At 37.4% G+C, this 21,947-nt stretch overlaps 1 protein-coding gene across 2 annotated transcripts in view; it reads left to right on the forward strand.

Annotated features, from left to right (window-relative positions):
- The window catches only part of LOC116182201 (agrin-like), an 87,414-nt gene that overhangs the window by 53,232 nt on the left and 12,235 nt on the right, over positions 1-21,947 (forward strand). For both annotated transcript variants that reach the window (XM_031502726.1, XM_031502734.1), the window contains exon 2: positions 11,024-11,155. In XM_031502726.1, coding sequence (XP_031358586.1) covers positions 11,024-11,155 — 132 coding nt within the window. The remainder of the gene's footprint in view (positions 1-11,023; positions 11,156-21,947) is intronic.

Below are 21,947 nucleotides of genomic sequence, written 5' to 3' on the forward strand. Positions count from 1 at the left end.
TGTAACATGAATACATAAACTATTACTTCGTCAGTTTCGCTGTCGGTATCCATTTTTTAGGTTAGTTCAACTACCACAGAACACATTTTAATAAACAAAATATTCCGTGACAAAACTTAACACTCCAGGAGCGTAACGTTAATTGTGAGACTGCGAATTTGTTCATGTTCACGTTACCGTTTGCGTTTCCGTTGGCGTTTACGTTTGCGTCAATTGTGAAACAAGCTTTAGTATTGGTCGCCGGGAAAACAGTGCCGGGTAGTACGTCGTCGAGAGATACATCGGCGAGATGGGATGCACCGTACCACAGACAACAGTATATGTTGTCTGTGACCGTACCACCCCTTACCAGATAATGTGAGATCATCACTTCTATTCAATTCATTAATGCAAATTGGCCAGTGGACAAAATTGGCAGAAACGTTTTCGCTACCTAAAATAAGATCTAGAAACAAGGATATGGTTATCGACGGATAAGAGTAGTTTATTTGTGCTTGTTTTATCGTCTCGATGTATTGACTAACATAATTTAAAAATAATAACTATTTGTCTTACATTAACGCCCTTTGGAATGGGTCTCTTAATATATGAAATCGATGTCATATTGAATGTTCCCCGTTCCAAGTATTTACAAAGTAATAGACGTTTTTTTTTAGCACCAGTAAAATTGTAGAACAGGCGATCTGCGTTTGTTGAGATTTTTGTCGAATAGAACCAGGATATAGGATAGGTATTATAATATTGAAAAGGAAAAAAATAGATTTACTCAAATTGATTTACTTATTTCGTGTTTGATCGTAAACGTGATTGATGGTCAATATCAAACATAGCATTAGTTGAAAGTCGACAAGGTATGCGTTATGCAACCAATCTGAAAAAAAGTGTGCTTCTTTTTCGTTCTTGTGTGCAATCACTTCGTATTTTGCACAATCTACCAATTTAGAAGAGCAGTTTGCGTTAACCTCGCACGAAATTACAACGCCGGTATGCGTCTACCTAACTGTTAGAATATTTCGGTCATTTCCTGTAAAGATTTTTTGTCATTTAAGTCTAACCTGTAGAAATCACTTCAAATGCAGGTGCTTTACAACTACCGTAACGTTTAACTCCTTAAACCGTTTTCCTAACTGCCGTAGTGGGAAATTTGCACGTTCAGTATCACGGAAATAGTTTTTTTTTTCATCACATTGCACCTACTAACCATGACAATTGCATTGTATAAATATATATGCGGTCAATCCTGTTCTGAAGACAGTTTGAACATGAATGGTGCAATATAGCGGTTGCGAAGGTCAAGACATGTTCGTTATGCTTCCGAAGATACAGCGAAAAACGTGCTCGACACTGTAATTGTATGGTAAACCAAAGTGTCGTTGCCTGCCACTTAGATGTGCAAAATGATGGATTCTAATCAAATTATGTAAATTTATATTACAATTGGGTTGCATAGACAAATTTTGTTTCCACTCGCACCTAATTTGCCCGAAAGCTTCATAAAACTAGGTGAATACGACAAAACAAAATTGCGATGGTACTCCCACAAAAAAATTGAAATACATTTCTTAGATGCGACAATAATTTCGGTTATTAAAAATAGCTTTAGGCAGTTTTGACAGAAATTGGTTCATTTCTTTAACGTATCCTAAAAACATCACATTCTTGTGTGAATAACGGAAATAAATATAAAAGATGTGGGTATTTTTGCTTCATAGTATAGTGCGACTAATCACATCCTTACTCCATGTAAATGCTTTATTATAACTTTTTTAGTTGAGTAATTATTATTATGTAGGAAAGTAAATTCAATCGATTGTTGAAAATATGTACTGGAAATATGTACGGTTCCTTTTAGCCAGACCTGTAAAAGATACTCGCAGAAAGTATCTAGTTACTAGGGTTGCAGGCAGGGCCGGATTAACTGTGTATGCGCCCCTAGGCAAAACCCTACTGGCGCCCCCCTCCCCCTCTTTTCTTAGTAAGAACACAAAAAAGTTAATTATAATGTGTTGTTTATTAAAAGAACAATAAACTAAACTAAAATTCAAACTTAAATATTTTTGTGTAATTTTTTTACATATCTTCATCGAATAATGCATCTTCATCTGGGTCCTCAATCTTCGCTGCGTTTTTGGCTGCTATAACTTCTTCATATCTGATGTCTGAATTTTTCAGAATGTTGATGCATGTAAAATATTTTAATGGATTATCATCATATTTATACCATTTTTCGAGATATGTTATGGTATTATTGTACACTTTTGAAGCTTCCAATGAAAATTTATTCCTCTCATGTGATGTTAGATGTTTCAAGGCGCCCTGAACTTTACTTCCATAAAAGCTTGAATTTAATCTTTCAGAAAGTTTTCTTCTCAAATCTACCATGATTTGATGTACTTCTGTACTAGTCAGAGTATTACTCTCCAACATCAGAATAGATGCACTTAGAATATTTGTATAGTGGTGCGTGAGATAAAGGTAACATTCAGGTAAGGACATGTTGGTGTTCAAATCGTCTTCTAGCTCGTTTTATGGACCACATGGCAATTGCAATTGCAATTTGCTTTAAGAATGTTTTTATTAGATTTTGTCAACTTTTGAAAAACAGAATTGTGAATTCCCTAATTTACCGATGCATTATCAGCGCTGTACGCGCACACATTGGCAATATCCAATTTATTATTATCCAGAATAGTACAACTACTACTCGTTTTTGCCTCTGAACTTTCATTACTCTCCTCGATCATAAAATTTATTCTGTATTCCCCCATTTTTGAGAAGTATCTTACTGCTAACGGGAAGAACTTTTGAGACCCTTTATTAGAAGCGTCACTAGAAATAGAGAAAGGGTAGTTCTCAAAAAAGTAGGCAATCTAAATAATATTTTTTTGAAAATAGATTTATTGTTCTCTTAATGATTAATTTATATAATTGAACTTAAAATAATAATAGTTTACCACTGAAATACCTGGCCACGAACAAAATTGATTTTTTCATTTAAAAAAAATACTTGTCTACGGTAATGAGGCAGACCTACGGAGTTGAGAAAAATTCTTATATATTTTAGAAAATTTTATTCATAAAAACAAAATTATAAAACATAAAAATGCTTCGACCCTTATGCGGGGCTACCGCTTCACTCATGGTGGGGGGCTACCCCTTCGCTTTAAAATCTCAGTTTCCCAGGATACAGCCTTCAAGCTTCTCGGTGTTTGCGCACTTGGATGTTCCCACGCTCAAACAGAAGCTTGAAGGTGGTGCCTGGACTGAATATTCGCAGAAACTGACTAAGCTGTATATAAGTTTTCCGAATGATACAGACTAAAGTTAAGGCCCGTACGTGGGGTTTTATCTTAAAAATGAAGGCAATTGAAATGGACTGTAATTCAAGTTAGATATTCGTTGGTATGACAATAATTGTTCTCTGTTTTTACACACTTGATATATATTAAATTATAATGTTTTTATCACTGGTGCAGATTGCACGTAAACATATAATATCACTTGATTCAGACTTTTTATATTACTTGATTAAGGGAAATAAAATTATCGATTTACAGTTAAACTCATATCTTCCTCTTCTCAATTTCTTTGGTTTATTTAAAATCTTCTCACTAGGATTCGGAGTGCAGTCTTGGTCTTGCTCCAATCGATGTTGAAATCCAATGAACTCAGGGCCGCCCACTATTCGAGGTTCGGCAAGGATGGTATGGTCCGTAAGTACCATAATGTCATCCAGGTCTTGCAGGCCGATCTTGTTGCGTGGACTTCAGTAGACCACTACGATGTTGCTGGTAAGGTCGCCCAGTTTGGTACCAGAGTTGGTAGGTAAATTGATCGGCCTGTGCACCACTCGTCGGTGAACTATCAGAGCGGTGCCTCCGGCTGCCTGATGCCCTGCTGCTATCGGTCGATCTCGTCTGTAGATGGTGTAGTTGGGGATGTTTTGTTGAACAGGTGTGTTTCCCCGGTCATGGCGATGTCGACGTTGTAGGTTCGAAGGATGTGTTTAAGTTGTACTGTTTTTGTGCGTGGGCCGTTGCATTGCAGCAGAGTGGTAGTGGTCTTCCTTGTTCTTGACTTATCCTTGCTGGGGCGTGAAAATCTCGCTGAATGCCGCAAACAGCAGCGGGATTATGCTGTGCCCGGTTGAGTGTGCGGCGGCAATCCGCTCGATCCATCCCTGGACTTTGTGGAGGTGGATGTTGTACCCCATAGCGGAGATGGTGTGGTGTGGCGTAGGATGGTTGTGCTGTGGTGGCTGGGAGGTGGTGTGTGTCGGTGCTGGTGCGATGGGTGCTGGTTTCGTCGGTTTGCCGAGGCGGACCGGTGGTTGTATTTGGTGGGGAGATCGGTGTTGGGGTTGGGCGCGCGCTTCCGGTGATGGTTGTTGCAGGTTGCTGTTGTCGAATGTCGGATGTGTTTCTCTTCTTCTTAGACTTCTTCCCTCTTTTCTTGACTGGTCAATCGGGGTCCTCGTCTTCGGAAGTAGAGGGGTTGGGGTCGGGCGATCTGTCGGCGGTAGGGGCTGCCTGCACGGGTGCTGCTGTCTCGGTGGCCAAAAGTGGTTCCTCGGTGCGCTTGTTGCGTTTGTTCGCCGCTGCGAGGTAAGAGAGGCATCCCCGGTAGTCGGCGGGATGCGCTCCTGAGCAGTTCGCACACGTGCACCTTTCCTCCTGACTTCTTCTGCAGTCCGACGCCAGGTGGTTTTTGGCGCAGCGGACGCATCGGGGTGTGTAGCCGCAGTTGATACTCGAGTGGCCGAACCTTTGGCAGGCGAAGCACTGCGGAACTTGGCGGCTGGTGCGGAAAGCTTCTACCTTCAGGCGGCAGCAGTACAGCATTTCCGTGATCTCATACACCGTGGACGCGCCCGGCAGGTTCTACAGGGTGACGAGGAAGGTGTTACTGTGCTCCCTGCCTTTGCCCTGAATCTTGGTTACGTAAGTTGGACTGAATCCGCGGTCGGTGAGCTCTTCGACGATCTCGTCGGGGGTGATCGTGGTTATCAGTCCTCGGATTGCGACCTTGAGTTCTCTTTCAGATGGCAGCGCGTACGTGTGGGATTCGAGCAGGCTTTTCCGCAAGTAGTCTTGGATCACGCGGAACTCGTCCGGGCTATCGGCGACGGCTCTCTTCTCCACGGCGCCAATGTTGACAGTCTTCCGGAAGATGACCTTTAGGTTGCGCGCGTGGGTGACGAAGTTCCGGATATCTTCGACGTAGATCGGCGGGATCCTCGGCTTCTTCGGCGTTGCTTCTTGTCGCTGCGAGGTTGCGGCGATTGAGGCTGTTGGGGCGGCGATGCTATGCGGTGTCTATGTTCGATGATTCATCAAGGTCGGTCGTCCTCTTGCGTCTCTTCTTCTGCTGCTGGCCTTTCGGTGGAGGTGATGCTGGTGGGAGTGTTTCTTTCGATGACGGTGCCTGAGGCGGCGTCGGAGCTGATGAGGGGGGGGGGGATGGGAGCGGTGCGCTGGACGTCCACGACGGTGGTTTCCATCGCTGTGGCGGCGGCGGTAACGGGTTTGGGGTTGGTTGTCCCACTAGGGGACATCCTGCTCTGAAAAGAGCACCTTTCCGTTACTTCGTGCCCCTTTGATGTGGTCGTGGGCGTTCCTTCTCTCTCTCGGGCGCTTCACTGCCTCTCGCGGTCGGAAGATGAACCGGTTCGATGATTTCGTACTGGAAATTTCCGTATTTATACTCTCGTAGTGTTTATCTCGTGGCCACATTTTTGCTCGAGTTAAATTACAGAACGTTTCATTGTGCTATATTTGGAGTGGCTAGTTATGTTAAAAAAAATTTATTACTTAAAGTTGTGCACCTAATAAAATCATAAATAAAACAGTAACTAGTGAAAAGGTTCAAGACAATTAATTTGTGTTTTTGTTTGCTGCAAATTCTAAATTATAAGGGTCAATTTAGATGTTATATATACAGGGTGAGTTTTTTTTTTCATTTTAAGCATTAGGATCTCGAAAACCGTTAAAAAAAAAACGGTTAAATGAGTTGTAGTTTTAAGAGCTTATTCAAGATACGCTTTTGTTTTTTTTTAAATCCACAGTTTACTAGATAACGGGCGATCAAAAATGAGTTGCTGTCGAGTCGCCTTTGGAAGTTCAAGTTAAGTACAATTTGACATGTAAACAAAAATTCCAAAGGCGACTCGACAACAACTCATTTTTGATCGCATTGTATGAGCGAAAAATAGATTTAGTGATTTTTCATTGAACTGTTGAATCGTTAGTATTAGAAATACAGAAATATGCAAAGAACAAAAATTGTACTTTTTCCGCTTAATAAGATACATTTATTAATATTTATTCTTTTATAATTTTCGAGTTACAACGCAAACTTAGATTTTTTTAAATGGTAATCATAGTTGGCTGCGACATTTTTAAAAAGTGCATTTTTTTCTGTTTACAATGATATAAGGATCATTGTACTTACTTCGACAAATAAACATGATAAAGCACTGTTTGTATTACTAAGAGTAGTAAAAACAGACTTTGCCATGGGAAACTATTTTTTCTATTTCGGTGTCACAATGATGATTTTGTACAACTGTTTTCGGCCGAAAGCAGTTGTACAAAGACAGTGATTATAGTCGTTTTTTAGCGCATTTTTGCAAAAAATTTTTTTTGTAAAAAGTAGCTTTTAATCTCACTTTGGCTGGCTGGCTGGCTGGCTGGTCGGCTGGCTGGCTGGCTGGCAGTAAATGCGCGCCCGTAGAAAAACGCTTGTAAAAAGACAAGGAGTGTACATGTAACTATCGGGGCCGTGTAATTAAGAACGTTAGGGATGGGGCTACAAGATTTGGAGTCGACGACATCTGGACGCCATCCCCGAGCGTATTATACTAACCTGGAGATTTTTCAGTTTTTATCTATCTTCTTCTACAGTTTTTCTCCGATTGTTTTCAAATTGGTGTCGTCGGGAAGATCTTGTCAACGCGCACAACTCCTGCGTCGCGGAATTTTGTTTTTTTTTCCTAGGGGCGACATAAACCACCTTTTGCGCGGCGCGCTTCGAGGGGTAGACGACTTTGGGCGCCCAAAAGCTTCTTACAGCGCGAATCGCGGTCTCTCTTTCTCGTGTCACTAATAGAAGGTCGAGCTATGTGAAGTACCCAAAAGTTGAATACGATTTTATGCCGGGATTTTAGCGAAATCTACCAAAATGTGAATTACGAATGAACGGGACGTCGGAACTGTGTATCGACAAAGGGAATGTGGTAACCCCCGACGAGATCTTACTGATGGTGGAGTCGAAACTTCAAATCCGAATTGTTGCGGGTGATCAGAAGTGGGTGTCGACAAAGGGAATATGGTAACCCCAAAGGATTTTAATGATGGTGGAGTCAAAACTTCAAACGCGAATTGCGAGTGCACGGTAAGTGAGAAAATGGTACCGACAAAGTGAACGTGGTAGCTTTCGGCAAGATCTTATTGATGGTGGAGTCAATATTGGCTAATAAAACACTGATCTGCCACACAAAAATGCGCTGAAGTCCCTTCGATCTCACACGAGGACTTTGATCATTTTTTTTTGGTAACTCATCTCTTAAGTTGGCAGTTACTAGTAGTACAAGTAGGGTACTTCCATGTTTGAACTTCAAAATGTCAGTCTTACTACGCTGCCAACCTAAAACTTAACGGCATAAAAAGTGTTCCCAACATAAAACATGTTAGTTCTAATGTTCCCTATAGTTTCTGATAATGATTTTTTTAATTAAATTAAAGCACCGAAATAGAAAAAATAGTATGAAAAACGCGTGTTACAATGCTTTATTGTAATACTCCTATCTTGCGGACACTTGTGGCTACGCTCCGCGTCGCCACTTGTGCCACAAGATAGTCGTATTACAATAGGTCGCATTGTAACACTTGTCTTTCAACATACTATTGTTCTCTTAATTACTGTCTATTATAATATTTAACTTGCAGTTAGTTGTGCGGCGGGGCACCGTTGTGTTGAAACCAGCGTAAATTACGTCGTGTTTCCAAATCTAACCCATCCTACATATCTTGAAATTCATTTGGTAGAAAATGAAGATAACATTGGCCTGTCCAATTTTCGTCGTAAATGAAAGGTACCATCTCACTACACCTTTTCCACTTTTATTCGAGAAACTATAAAGTTAATTTGAGAAAGTATCAATTGTATTTGAGAATAGTCAAATGTATTTGAGAAAACAACAAATGTAGTTCAGAATAGTGATTTGTATTTGAGAGGGCATCAAATGAATTTGAGAGTAGTAAATTGTATTCAAGAAATGGTAAAATGTATTTGAGAAGATATCAGTTGAAAATGAGAAAAACAAAATCACATGTATAACATAGCCTGAGGCTGCTGCTGCTGTTGCGGGACTACATACAGTAGCGGGATTATAAAAATTTGATTCTTAATATTACATTCTGAATTCTGAAATACAATTAACGACTTCTTAAAATTAAATGATACTTTCTCAAATACAATTGACTATTCTCAACTACATTTGTTGTTTTCTCAAATCCAACTGACTATTCTCAACTACATTTGTTGTTTTCTCAAATCCAAGTAACAATTCTCAAATACAATTTACAACTTCTCGAATAAAAGTGGAAAAGGTGTAGATATTGTTTTCCATGGCCAACTCTGTTTACTTACCTCTCAATAATACGAAAATTGCTGCAGGGCGTTTATGTATTAAAGTACATTTAGCAAGCCTTATATCGTTATAGAGAAAAATTTGTCTTTTTTAAAAATGTCAAAGCCAACTAAGACTATACCATTTAAAAAAATTAAAGTTTGTATTATAACTCAAAAATTGTAAGATCTAAAAATAAATTAGTATGTTCATTATGTTAAGCATTAAAATGTCTAAAACTTTTATTCGTGTCATTTTGTTGTATTTCTAATAATAACGATTCTACAACAGTTAAATGAAAAATCACTAAATCTGTTTTTAGCTCATATCTAGTGAACTGTGGATTTTTTTCAAAAAACAAAAGCATATCTTAAATAAGCTCTTAAAACGACAACTCTTTCCTCATTTAACCGAATCCGTATGTCTTATAGTTTACGAAATCTCAATGCTTAAAATGAAAAAAAACTCACCCTGCATAAACCTGAAGCACAGTTTGGTTCTGAATCAAATTGCGTCAACCATATTTGGAAATTAATTTTCGAGTAACCAAACTTCGCCTAACAGTAGAAAAGGGCTGATTGTATTGCGCAAAACGTTCCGCCATCGAATTTTTGAGTTGCTGCTAACTTTAACCAGGACAAAACCTAATGAGATAAATGTAAAGAAAAGTTGAGTTGGACGATATTATTTTCAGTAATATATTCAAACAAGTCAACGTTTATGAATTCCTACTTATTTGAGAGAGCATCCGATTTTGATTTTCAGATTATGAGGGGAAATAAAAATCAACTTTCCGCAAAGTAAGAGTCATTAAATGATTATTTATTACTGAGCTAGCCGTGGTATTAATTATTTCATTACAAAACAACAATAAAATTATTGATTTATAAACAGAAACTACAAATAAATGTTGATCTTGGAGGGCTATTTTCAGTAGGTATATCGCTGCGCTGATGATTATTTCATTTGAACCAAATTGTTAACTGCAAAATCGAATATAATTTGTATAAAGTACGTGACGCAATTATTCACATTCAAATCACGCACTGATTATGTAGATTTGGATTTTCTCCTCTCTGGATTCACCTAATTTTGGATGGAAACAAAATACTTATATTTATTTAATAATAACATTTATAAAAAGAATACAGATTGGAATATAAATCGTAATGGTTTCTTGACAAAGTTAAGGTAACACACAATAGCTGTGATTTGCATACCAACTCTGAATTTCTATTCTGGTCTTGATGGTATTTGATGACCGATCGCACTGATAATATGCGCGAAGTTCACCTGAAAAGGTATAAATTGAACATTATTATTTCAGTAACGATACTTGCGTATGTACGTTGAAAATTACCGCACAGCAAGCAAGTCAAGCACCTACATCCACAATAGGACTTTTACTTTTAAGTGAAGAGGAATCTGCAGTGATGCGTATCCATACAGTTGTCTAATTAATAGTGCATATAAACCCACCTTTTGTATTACTGGTTAAGGGGAAACTGATTTATGCGTTTTATCGGCGAATAGATGAGACATTGATATTCATCATCCCATTCAGGAAGAGAAGACCGAGCGTTATATTTCATTAACAAGATTCTTCGCAAATAACAATTTTCTCCAAGATATATTGCAAATATAAATTCTAGTTTTTCAGAAAAATTAGTATATGCAACGTCGTGGCGGAAACATGTTGAGATTTTTAAGTGAACTTACTCCATTATCGTATAAAACAGTTTATCTCATTTATATTAAAGCAAAGGTAAAGGATAAACGAGTTACGTGTATCTACGTTTTAAATAAAGTGGTTTCTATGTTCTTGGTCACACTCCAGAGCTTTCGGGTTCGATACCCTCCAAGGCTGTTCAAAAGTCACTAGGTGTACCTTTTATGGAATCCGGTAAAAACGACAAAAAGTAAAAGTGTTAAAGTAATCTCTTTCTGGTAATTAATTTGTGCGTTTTATTAGCGCCGTACAATAGAAATAGATACTTTTTTTATGTTTTATAGCACTTCACACTCACATTAACGCTGCGGGAAATTTATTTTCGAAACCGTATCAAATCGGTAAGTGTCGATATTTCAATGGTAATTAATTAGCCTTTAAAGGAGTATGATACTTCGGAATAATGGAAGTTCTAGCACTTCCATTATTGTGTGCTTGCTGATAGCAAGTGAACGACCCTCGAGAAGCTACGTTTATTAAAACACTTTACGACGGCATTATTCATATTATAGATCTGCTTGTGTAAAACTAGCGTCTTTCAAGACCTATCAGCAGTAAATATTGCCTCGTAATTTTCTGTAATTAACATTTTGATAAATTATCTATCATTTATAAATAATCAAGTATTGCAACCTCCACTAACTGTAATCTTTTTTATATTTCAGGAATACTGGCAGCTCGAGATTCGTCATGTCCAAGAATATGTACCCCACAAGGTTATGGCGATCCTGTATGTGGTTCGGATGGGCTTATCTATCCTAACATATGCGAACTTAAAAAGAAGACTTGTGGGAGAGGTAATTTGTTTTCCATTTTCCTCCAAAATTAAATTTTCCTTAAATTCGGTTATGTCTGACATAATTATACTGCTCCACTAAGCGCAAAGGGGATAACTGTATCCGAGATGAAATTGTAAAAATGACCTCTGGTTTATTCAGATGCCGTAGTTTTTACGTAATGGACAATATCTCGGTTTGTTATAATTGATAAAAATGACTATACTTCTAGGTCCTTGAATTACAATTACTACATCAGATAATACAATTACCAATATTTACATTTACTAGGCTGTTTAGGAATAAGTCGAACTTACCATCCAGATTGGGTTATCTACGTAGATATTATAAAACATTTTAAATAAAATACACTTACAACAACAAAAAAAAAACTTAATTTTATATATTAATTAATCATGACCTTTCTACCAAATAGGCGTACATATTTTTACCCTTCTATATTCTTGTTTTGTTTTACACATGCTTCTGTCCTTGTTACACCTTTCTTCTATAATGTTTGTTGAGCTCTCGTCTTTTCTTGTTCTTAGTCTTCCCCTTCTTTTTCCTCTAAGTATCTTCGTCACACTTGTTTTATTCCTCATTCGTTGCAGGACTCCGAACCATCTCAACTGGTTCTTTTCGAATAATTTATGTCTTTTACTCATAATTCGTCCCATACAGTTTCATTTCCTACGAGTTCTCTTGATTCCTTTCACCTTTCACTATCACCTTATAACTTGCTCTCTGTCGCATTCGCCGCCATATGTTAGCATTAGTCTATATTGCCTAGCTAGTGTATTTTCATTTTGGTTTTTCTGCTTGTTTCCCTTGTTTCAAGTATACACCCGCATTTTTAGTTCTACATTTCAAGTTTAAGTACATTCCGGTTTAATTGCAACAGCTTCTTATCAAGACCCCGAGATAACAGCGACCATTTCGTGATGCAGTTTGCAGTAAGCTAGGTCAACCATCAACCCATTGCAACCTTGATGATTGGAATACTACGACCTTTCCTAAAATAGATCTGTGCTTCATCTAACTGTTTTTCTATTACATTCCTCCACATGTCTAATATTGTTTATATGGGTAGTTCTCAAAAAAGTGGACAATCTAAATAATATTGTTTTGAAAATAGATTTATTGTTCTTTTAATGATTTATATATAAAATTGAACTTAAAATAATAATAATTTACCACTGAAATACCTGGCCACGAACAAAATTTTTTCGCATATTTTTTTCACTTATAATTGCACAAGAGGTTTGTATTTTACCGAGTAAATTTGGGTTGTTTAGGTAATGAAAATCTGTTGCCTAGGAATTAGACGAGAAAAACTGTCAACTAATAAAAATGCGACACCGCAGGTGGAGCATTTTTAGGTTGACAGTTTTTCGAGTTCAATTGCTAAAAGGAAACAGATTTGAGTTGCAACAACCCAAATTTACTCGGTTTAAATACAAACCTCGAGTGTAATTCGGCAGGACAATTTAACGAACAAGAAATTCACGAAACTAATCAATTATTGACAGACGTCAAACTAGTCATATGGGGGCTCCGTTAACTTAGCACCACCATTTCAAATTTTTGACTAAAGACAGATTGCGCTAGAATCTCTATGGCTAGCGCCAGCTAGCGCCACTTTGAGTTCAGCTAGCGCCATTATAGATTTTGCAGAAAAGCCCTTGATTTTCGGGGGGTGCTATGTTAACGCTAGCACCACCATTGCGTCCGATCATTTCCAAAAGCAAGCGCTGTGTTCGTCAGACCTAGCGCCAGCTAGCGCCACAAATTTTAGAGCTAGCGCCACCCCCCAATAGTGAGGGGAGCAATTTTTCCTAGCACCACCATTTTGTCTTTTCATGTAAAATTTTGACGTTTTGTGTTCTGCTGACCTAGCGCCAGCTAGCGCCACTTTTAGTTCAGCTAGCGCCATTATAGATTTTGCAAAAAAGCCCTTGACTTTCGGGGGGTGCTAAGTTAACGCTAGCACCACCATTGCGTCCGATCACTTCCAAAAGCAAGCGCTGTGTTCGTCAGACCTAGCGCCAGCTAGCGCCACAATTTTTAGAGCTAGCGCCACCCCCCAATAGTGCAGGGGGCAATTTTTCCTAGCACCACCATTTTGTTTTTTCGGGTAAAATTTTGACGTTTTGTGTTTTGCTGACCTAGCGCCAGCTAGCGCCACAAATTTTAGAGCTGTCATCACCCTCCAATGGTGTGGGGGAGGGGGCACCACCATTTTGTCTTTTCGGGTAAAAATTTGATGTTTTCTGTTCTGTAGACCTAGCGCTCAAGTTATCCTAGCGCAATTATAAATTTTGCAAAAAGCCTTTAACTTTTGGGGGTGGTTTATTAGCCTCTAACACCACCATTGTGTTCGATGACTACCAAAAGCAAGCGCTGCGCTGTGTTCTTTAAACGTAGCGCAGAGCTGGCGCCCAATCCCCAACATTGTGGGGGTTCTTTTTTTTTATAATACCACCGGTTTGTTTTTTCGTGTACAATTTTGCTATTTTGTGTTTTGCTGACATCTCCCAGATAGAGTCAAAATCTTAAGAGTAGGCGCCACACCCAAGTAGTCATGGACAGTTTTTCCTAGCTTTATGACTTGGCACCACTGAAATATTTTGGATTAATTTTCTAGTAAAACGAGTGGTGTGGTAGCTGAATCTGCGGCAAGTATTAAAATAAGGAAATACAGTTCAATTATTATAGAACAGAACCATATTTTTATACCTTTCGCAGTAGAGACATTGGGACCTTGGTGTAGAGAAGCTCGAAAATTTTGTGGAATACCTGGGAAAACGCATTACCAATATTACTGGGGAACCCCGAGCTACCACTTACTTACGACAAATTTAAGTATTGTCATACAACGTGCAGGTAACGCGGTCAGTCAGTGTAATGGGGACCACGATCCCCATGGAAGAAAATTATCATTTATTAACGAGCTCCTAGCGAGTTTATAATTTTGCGGTGTCTGTCCGTCTGTCCGTCCGTTAGCACGATATCTCGATAACGAATGGAGCGATTACGATAAAATTTTGTAGGTGGATTCTTCACGAGATTCTTTATCAAATTTGTAGATCGGAGTTCGTGAACTGGCAATGTAACCCAAAAAATAAGGAAGGCCCTTTTGACATCTCCGTGAGTTATGAACCGAATTGCATGAAATTCAATATGCGTATAGCTTTAGCCATATAAAACGCAATTCCAAAAATTGAGCCTAATCGATCAACATTCACAATGCTCTTTTCGCATTTCGACCATTTATAAACCGAATTGCAAACTTTTTTATTTATGAAGGATTTAAATGAAATTTGATACATAACCACTTGGAATAAAAGCAAATATAACGCTAGTTTCAAAATTTGATTTTGCGCATGCGCAGTGCCAACTTTCTTATTTATGGAGGCATTCAAATGAAATTTGAAACATAACCACTTAGAATAAAAGTAAATGTTGGAAAATTAGTAGTTGTGATAAGTTTTTTTAAATATTTAAATAACTATACTATTTAGCGCAAAATAAAATAAATAATCTACAGTAAATTGCGAACAAAAATGGCCTCATATATAATCTTGCTAAATTGAACCATTCCAGAGTTACGGAGGGTGTAACAGTAGAAATTTTTCATCTTTTTTTTTAGATTCTTTTGAAAAAAATATGAGATTTTCACTAAGGAAACTATTTTTTTTGTTAAAACCGGTTAAAACAAATTGCGCTTTTGTGACCGGTGGTATGTTACTGATAAGTCCTTGAAGGAACGATAACCTTACCACCTTCTCAAGGGGGGCCATTTTTTCAAGAGACTTCCACTATGAGGGACAGTAATCCCTGGGGAGTTGCAGGATGTGTTGTTATTGCTCTCAGGTGTTCGACAATTTTGCATGGCCACTTCATCGGGTTCTTCTTCTCATGCAGCCATTGCTGCACCTGATGGTAAGTTCTAAATGAATGTTCTACCTGGTAGCTGCTGAAGTGGGGAGAAGCGCAGCCAACTTGAACAGTGAATTTATAGGATGCTTTGAAATAACTTGCAAGTAACACGGGTAACGAAAACAAGCCAGATCTTCAGTGTTCTTTACTTCAAACATGATTTCATTTTTCCAGAAAATCGAAAAAATACGAAAAATGCCTACTTTTACACCCTCCGTAACTCTGGAATCGTTGACTTGAGCAAGATTATACACAAGACAATTTTTATTCATAATTTAATGTAGATTATTTTGGGTATGGTACTTTTCTCGCCAAACCCCATAGTTTTCTAAATATTTAAGAAAAACACCAAAAACTACTAATTTACCAACTGGTGTAAGTTTTTACCAAACAATATGTGGACTGTATAGAACAATTTGCAGTTAATGGGAAACTTTTACTTTTGATGTTTAGGTTAAGCCGTATTGTCGACTAATTGCACCGTAATTTTTAATTTTAAAATTTCCATATTAGGTACTGTTTCTTGTGAAATTTTTCTGTTTTGTGCTCTACTCACTAAACAATTCTTTTTGTAAGTCACAGTATTAATTTCACTACCACAGTATTGCGAACTAAATCGTTTAGAACACAGCGCAGTGCAAAATTTGAAAATTTCAACGAACGTACCTACTCATAGCCTATATAAAGTTGTTAAATCAATCAGCATATTTGTTAATTCTGCTAAAAAACAAAGAAGCAGTTCTTATATACTTATGTGTAATTTCCGTAGCTAACTAATTTTTATGGTGCAAATAAGGCATATGTATTTTATATGATTAATACACTCCATTAATATACGACCAATCAGCTAGGTGATTGTTTCAAATTCTAACCAATCAGATGATTTTTTATCTGATTAAATGCTAGGTAGCTTTTTACAGCGATAAAAATGCGTGTAGGAATACGTAAAATATGTAGTGGTTGTAAAATTTACTGTCGAAATGAAGGGTTACAATCTCCCTAAAATACACTCGACCTTGGTCAGGATAATTTTATTTTTAATTCACTCAAATTTTGTTGCCTCCTGGAGAAAACTCTCGATCAAAAGCATAATATTAATAAAATCGCTCCAGCTAAAACTGTCGCGATTTGATCACACTTTTGGTTTCGAGTTTTTTCCGTTGCAACAAAACTTTCGTGTAAAAATAAAATTATGCGATTAAAAATCAAGCTCTTGTGTATTTACTATCTCGATAAATTATATACCTATGTACGTCGCGTCGACTACTATCTAAAGGTGTTTTTTTAACAATGCAGATTTACCAATATTCACACAATTGACGCGCCTGTAAACCCTTGATGTGACAAAAAATTTACAACTTTTGCGCATTCATAAAGGGTTTAAGTAAGTTTGTACCTGCATACCTCGCCGTCAGTTTACTTCGAAATGAAGGGTTACAATCTTGCTACTTTATATACAAATTTTAGTATTTTTATTGGAACTTTTTACTTTAAACAGAACGATCAATCCAAAAAGTAAAGGATTTCAAATTGAAATAATTTGATTATTATTTCCGACCCTAAGAGGGACAGATTTGCACATTGGGGTTTAAAAAAGGTAAAGAGTTTGACCATCCCAGATGCGGTGTCTGTCCGTTAGCACAATAGTTCGATAACGAATGGACCGATTACGATGAAATGTTGTAGTTGGATTCTTTATCAAATTTGTAGATCGAAGTTCATAAATTAATTGGTAATGTATCCCAAAAAATAAGTAAGGCCCTTTTGACATCTGCGTGAGTTTTGAACCGAATTGCATAAAATTCAATATTCGTATAGCTTAAGGGCTTAAGCTATATAACACGCAATTCCAAAAATTGAGCCTAATCTATCAACATTCACAGTGCCCTTTTCGCAGCGACGTGTAAATAAATATAGAAAACGAGCTCCTGGGTAAGGCTACAGCATGTGCAAAACCAAATTTTGAACTTGGTGTTAGTTTTGCTTTTATTTAAAGTGTATATGTATGAAATTTCATTTAATTGCTTCCATAAATAAGAAAATTGGCACCACACATCATGCACAAAACCAAATTTTGAAACTGGCGTTAAATTTGCTTTTATTCCAAGTGGCTATGTATCAAATTTCTTTTAAATGCTTCCATAAATAAGTAAGTTTTCAATCAATGGTCGAGATGCGAAAAGAGCACTGTGAATGTTGATCGATTAAGCTCAACTTTTGGAATTGCGTTTTATATGGCTAAAGCTATACACATATTGAATTTCATACAATTCGGTTCATAACTCACAGAGATGTCAAAAGTGCCTACTTTATTTTTTGGTCTACATTACCAATTCACGAACTCCGATCTACAAATTTGATAAAGAATCCATCTACAGAATTTCATCGTAAACGGTCAATTCGCTATCGTTATCAAGATATGGTGCTAACGAACAGACGGACAGACACCGCAAAATTATAAACTCGCTAGGATTTATAATTGCGCTAGGTTAACTTGAGCGCTAGGTCTACAGAACAGAAAACATCAAATTTTTACCCGAAAAGACAAAATGGTGGTACCCCCTCCCCCCACACTATTGGAGGGTGATGGCAGCTCTAAAATTTGTGGCGCTAGCTGGCGCTAGGTCAGCAAAACACAAAACGTCAAAATTTTACCCGAAAAAACAAAATGGTGGTGCTAGGAAAAAATGCCCCCCGCACTATTGGGGGGTGGCGCTAGCTCTAAAATTTGTGGCGCTAGCTGGCGCCAGCTCTGACGAACACAGCGCTTGCTTTTGGAAATGATCGGACGCAATGGTGGTGCTAGCGTTAATATAGCACCCCCCGAAAGTCAAAGGCTTTTTTGTAAAATCTATAATCTATAATGGCGCTAGCTGGCGCTAGGTCAGCAGAACACAAAACGTCAAAATTTTACATGAAAAGACAAAATGGTGGTGCTAGGAAAAATTGCTCCCCTTACTATTGGGGGGTGGCGCTAGCTCTAAAATTTGTGGCGCTAGCTGGCGCTAGGTCTGACGAACACAGCGCTTGCTTTTGGAAATGATCGGACGCAATGGTGGTGCTAGCGTTAACATAGCACCCCCCGAAAATCAAGGGCTTTTCTGCAAAATCTATAATGGCGCTAGCTGAACTCAAAGTGGCGCTAGCTGGCGCTAGCCATAGAGATTCTAGCGCAATCTGTCTTTAGTCAAAAATTTGAAATGGTGGTGCTAAGTTAACGGAGCCTCATATGGGAAAGGATAATGCGATAATTGGTTCGAAAATGAATAGTGAAAAAACCACTAGTGCATTTGTCGCTGGAAAAGATGCAGGTAACTTTTGCCGCTGTCAAAGTGACAATTGCACTGCGGCTTATGCGATTTTTTATATATGAGTTGAATTGTCATTTAAAAAAAATGCTTGTCTACGGTAATGAGGCAGACCTACGAAGTTGAAAAAAATTCTTATATATTTTAGAAAGTTTTATTCATAAAAACAAAATACAATTTTTTTATAAAACAAATAAAAAACTCTTCCTTTTTATAATATCACTTGATACAGACTTTTTATATTACTTGATTAAGGGAAATAAAGTTATCGATTTACAGTCCAACTCATATCTTCCTCTTTTCAATTTCTTTGGTTTATTTTAAAATCTTCTCTGCTTTTAAAATGGTTTCCTTGTCCTCCACTTCTGGTCAAACAAACAAGAAATTACTTTTTTTGGATGGAATTCTCATAAATTTTACAGTGATTCCATTACCTATTTCCTGTGCTATTTATTCTACTTGGCCAACATAGTGAATCTGGAAAATGTAAATAAAATTAGGATTGTAATGTATAAATATGTATAGTATGTATGTATATGTATGCATGTAATGTATGTACCTTAGAGTTTTCAGGCCATTCAGCAATAATGAAATCCCCTTGAGATAATACATCGCAATTATCTGCATCCGTGTCACTTGAAAAATAGACGACATCATGATAGTTTAGCTTGTCTGAAACAGTTTTGCTCTTAACTATTCGCAAATGAAAATGTTCACATTCTTTATCAAAACTGCATTCTAAACAGCTTAAACGTCTGGCCAGTATTTCATTTGGTTTTTTTAAACTCCAAGTGATTTGGTGAATTTGCATAGTCCCGACAAACGGTTCAATTCTGCTTGGTAAAATGTCCCATTTATTACAGCAGTAAGCACAACTTCTCTCTAGACATTTTCTATTTGAAGTATTGCAACATATGTCTTGCAGTAAATTTTCAATATTTGCATAAGAAATCATATGAAGTACTCTCATTTTATTTATTATCAGCAACATGTTTTCATGAGTTGTGCAGAGGCAGGTTTCACGTGCAGTGATTTTGGGAATTGTAACCCAGAAAGGACGAGTCTTGCAAAAAGCAACATAAGAAATTTTAAGTGAGTTATTCTCATCGCAAAACTTCTTATATACATTTTTAATGGAATCCATTAAATATCTTTTTTGTTTTTTGCACTTTTTGAATGTTATGGTTTCCTTTTTGCCATTAGCCATTCGACTGATTGAGTCTTTTTCAAAAAAATTTACTATTATGTACTTTTATTTATTTATTATCCCTCTCTCGTTCTGGGCCCTCAACAGGCATGCGCCCAATTACAGAGTGACCCGCATAATGCTATTTGGAGGTGCCTCTGCAAAAGGTTTTAAGTTATACTACTCCGGTATTTACCTTACGAATTAGGAAAACTGCAGGAAAACCTAATTCGGATTTGCCGGTAGAATGCTCGGAACTGGTCTAAGGTAATTTCCATCCCCGCCACAGATGAAAAATTCACCTCAACCTAGGTTCGAACACCCGACCTCCGTATTTATTGCCCAACGCTCTACCACTGATATATAAAGCCGGTTACTTCTTTGATACCACCTATTTCCATCTTTTTTCTTATTTTTTTTATATATTTTGCTTTGATACCACCCATTCCCATCTTTTTTCTTATTTTTTTTAATATATTTTGCTCTCTATTTTCATTATAGTCCGAACTTCTTGAGTAAATCGATACAATTTTACCTCCTAGAGACTGCCTCAAACCCCTTTTTTGTTTCTGGCTTTTCATGGACTTGTAGCTGCTTTTCAATTGACTCGATATCACTTCACCGAACAATAGCTTTCTTCTTATTTTAGATATTACATTTGGCGAATCTTTAAGCAAATTGTCCACTCTTCTTTAGAAATAGGAGTGCTCCACCCCGAGCTTGACTCCTCTGGGATTGCCACATTTTGCAGTTCCTCTTGCATATTCTTTTTCAAATCATAATATTTTTTGGATGCAGCTCGCCAAGCTACTCGTTTTGATTTTTTACTTCTTCTGCTGAGGGCCCCATTCAGTTTTATGTTACCATCTTCTTGTCTCTTTTTATATCGTTCCCTTTCCTTGACCTTCTCTTAAGTCTGGATCATTTTTTATTTTCTCTCTTCTTCTTCTCGCGGATTCTCTTTTGTGTTCCCGCCTTTTGGCTAATTGTGCAGAAATATCGCACTTATTTCTTGGAGCCATAGCTAAAAAAGTGGGACAGATAGTACCTAAAAATACCTTTTTATCATTACCATAGACATTAATTGTTTATGGTAATGAGGTCTACGGTAATGATAAATTTGTAGTTTTTAATGAATATTAACAAAAGTAATAACATATTTGATCAAATTTTGTAAAAAAATAACGATTATTGATCATTTTATCAAACTAATATAAAAGATTACTGAAAAAGGGAATTTAAACTTACCTTTTATTGGAAACTGTGATGAAATGTTAAAAAAACACGTGTTTAATATACTTTACGTTTATATTCAACACCAAGAAACCAAACTAATTACACACTCCACAGAGCCTCATCTCATACTAAAGACCAAATCCTTTACTGACATGTATAAAATGGCTGTATTAACGCACGCAGGTGGGGGTAACTGACTGGCAGAATGTGTCTACGGTAATGAGGGACACTAAATTTTCGCGTATAAAAAAGAAAATCTTTGCAATTTTAAAGATTTTGAGGTTGGACAATAAACAATAGACATTCTTAATTAAGTATAAACATTTAAAATACGATTTAATTGAATTTTTATACTTGATATTCATCACGCATAAATATGTTCACGCGTGATTTGGGACAGTCTACCTCTACGGAGTATGAGAATGAATTATAAAAATTGTATTTTTTCAAATAGGTCTTAAAAAATTGCAGAACTGATATTGGAATATAGTAAAACACTTTCAATCAAATTTAAAAGTACACACGAATTGTTGAAAATCACGATTTTTAATGAAATTTTCATGGGACATAGTTACCCAATTTTTTGAGAACTACTCTAAACCACGTTTTCGGGGAACACTTTCTCCTTTTTTAAGTTTATAGCATTTACAATTCACATACCTAAATATGACGTTGTAGTAACGTCGAATTATGACGGCACATATTGGTCCTTACAATGACGTCGTAGTGACGTCTTTAATTGGTGATTCGACGTATTATCACTAGTTTTTCACGTCGTGAGGACGTCCACTGCTTACTGAGCACGTACCATTGCCCACGCATCCTCGAGCTGTATCTATTTTAGACTTTGAAAATGTGGGTTTTTGTTGAGGGTTGTGTCTTGATCCGGCCGCTTATGCTGGGCGCAGAGTGTACAGAGTATTAGGGAATGATTAGCGCTTAGCCCTCCTAGCGACGGAATCCTAGGTTTGTCATGCCCGTATACACTTCATATTCCACTGCTGTGAGATGTTGTTTTACAAGCACGAGCACTTTTATTCTGATTTTGGCCTAGGCATCGCATATACGACTTCCATGTAGGTCGTTCTCTGCTTGTCAGGCGGAGACGCCCTCGATAGAGTACCGTCCCTGGTTAACTGTTCCC

This window comes from Photinus pyralis, unplaced genomic scaffold (genome assembly GCF_008802855.1).
Source record: "Photinus pyralis isolate 1611_PpyrPB1 unplaced genomic scaffold, Ppyr1.3 Ppyr1.4_LG1, whole genome shotgun sequence".
Lineage (NCBI taxonomy): Eukaryota > Metazoa > Arthropoda > Insecta > Coleoptera > Lampyridae > Photinus > Photinus pyralis.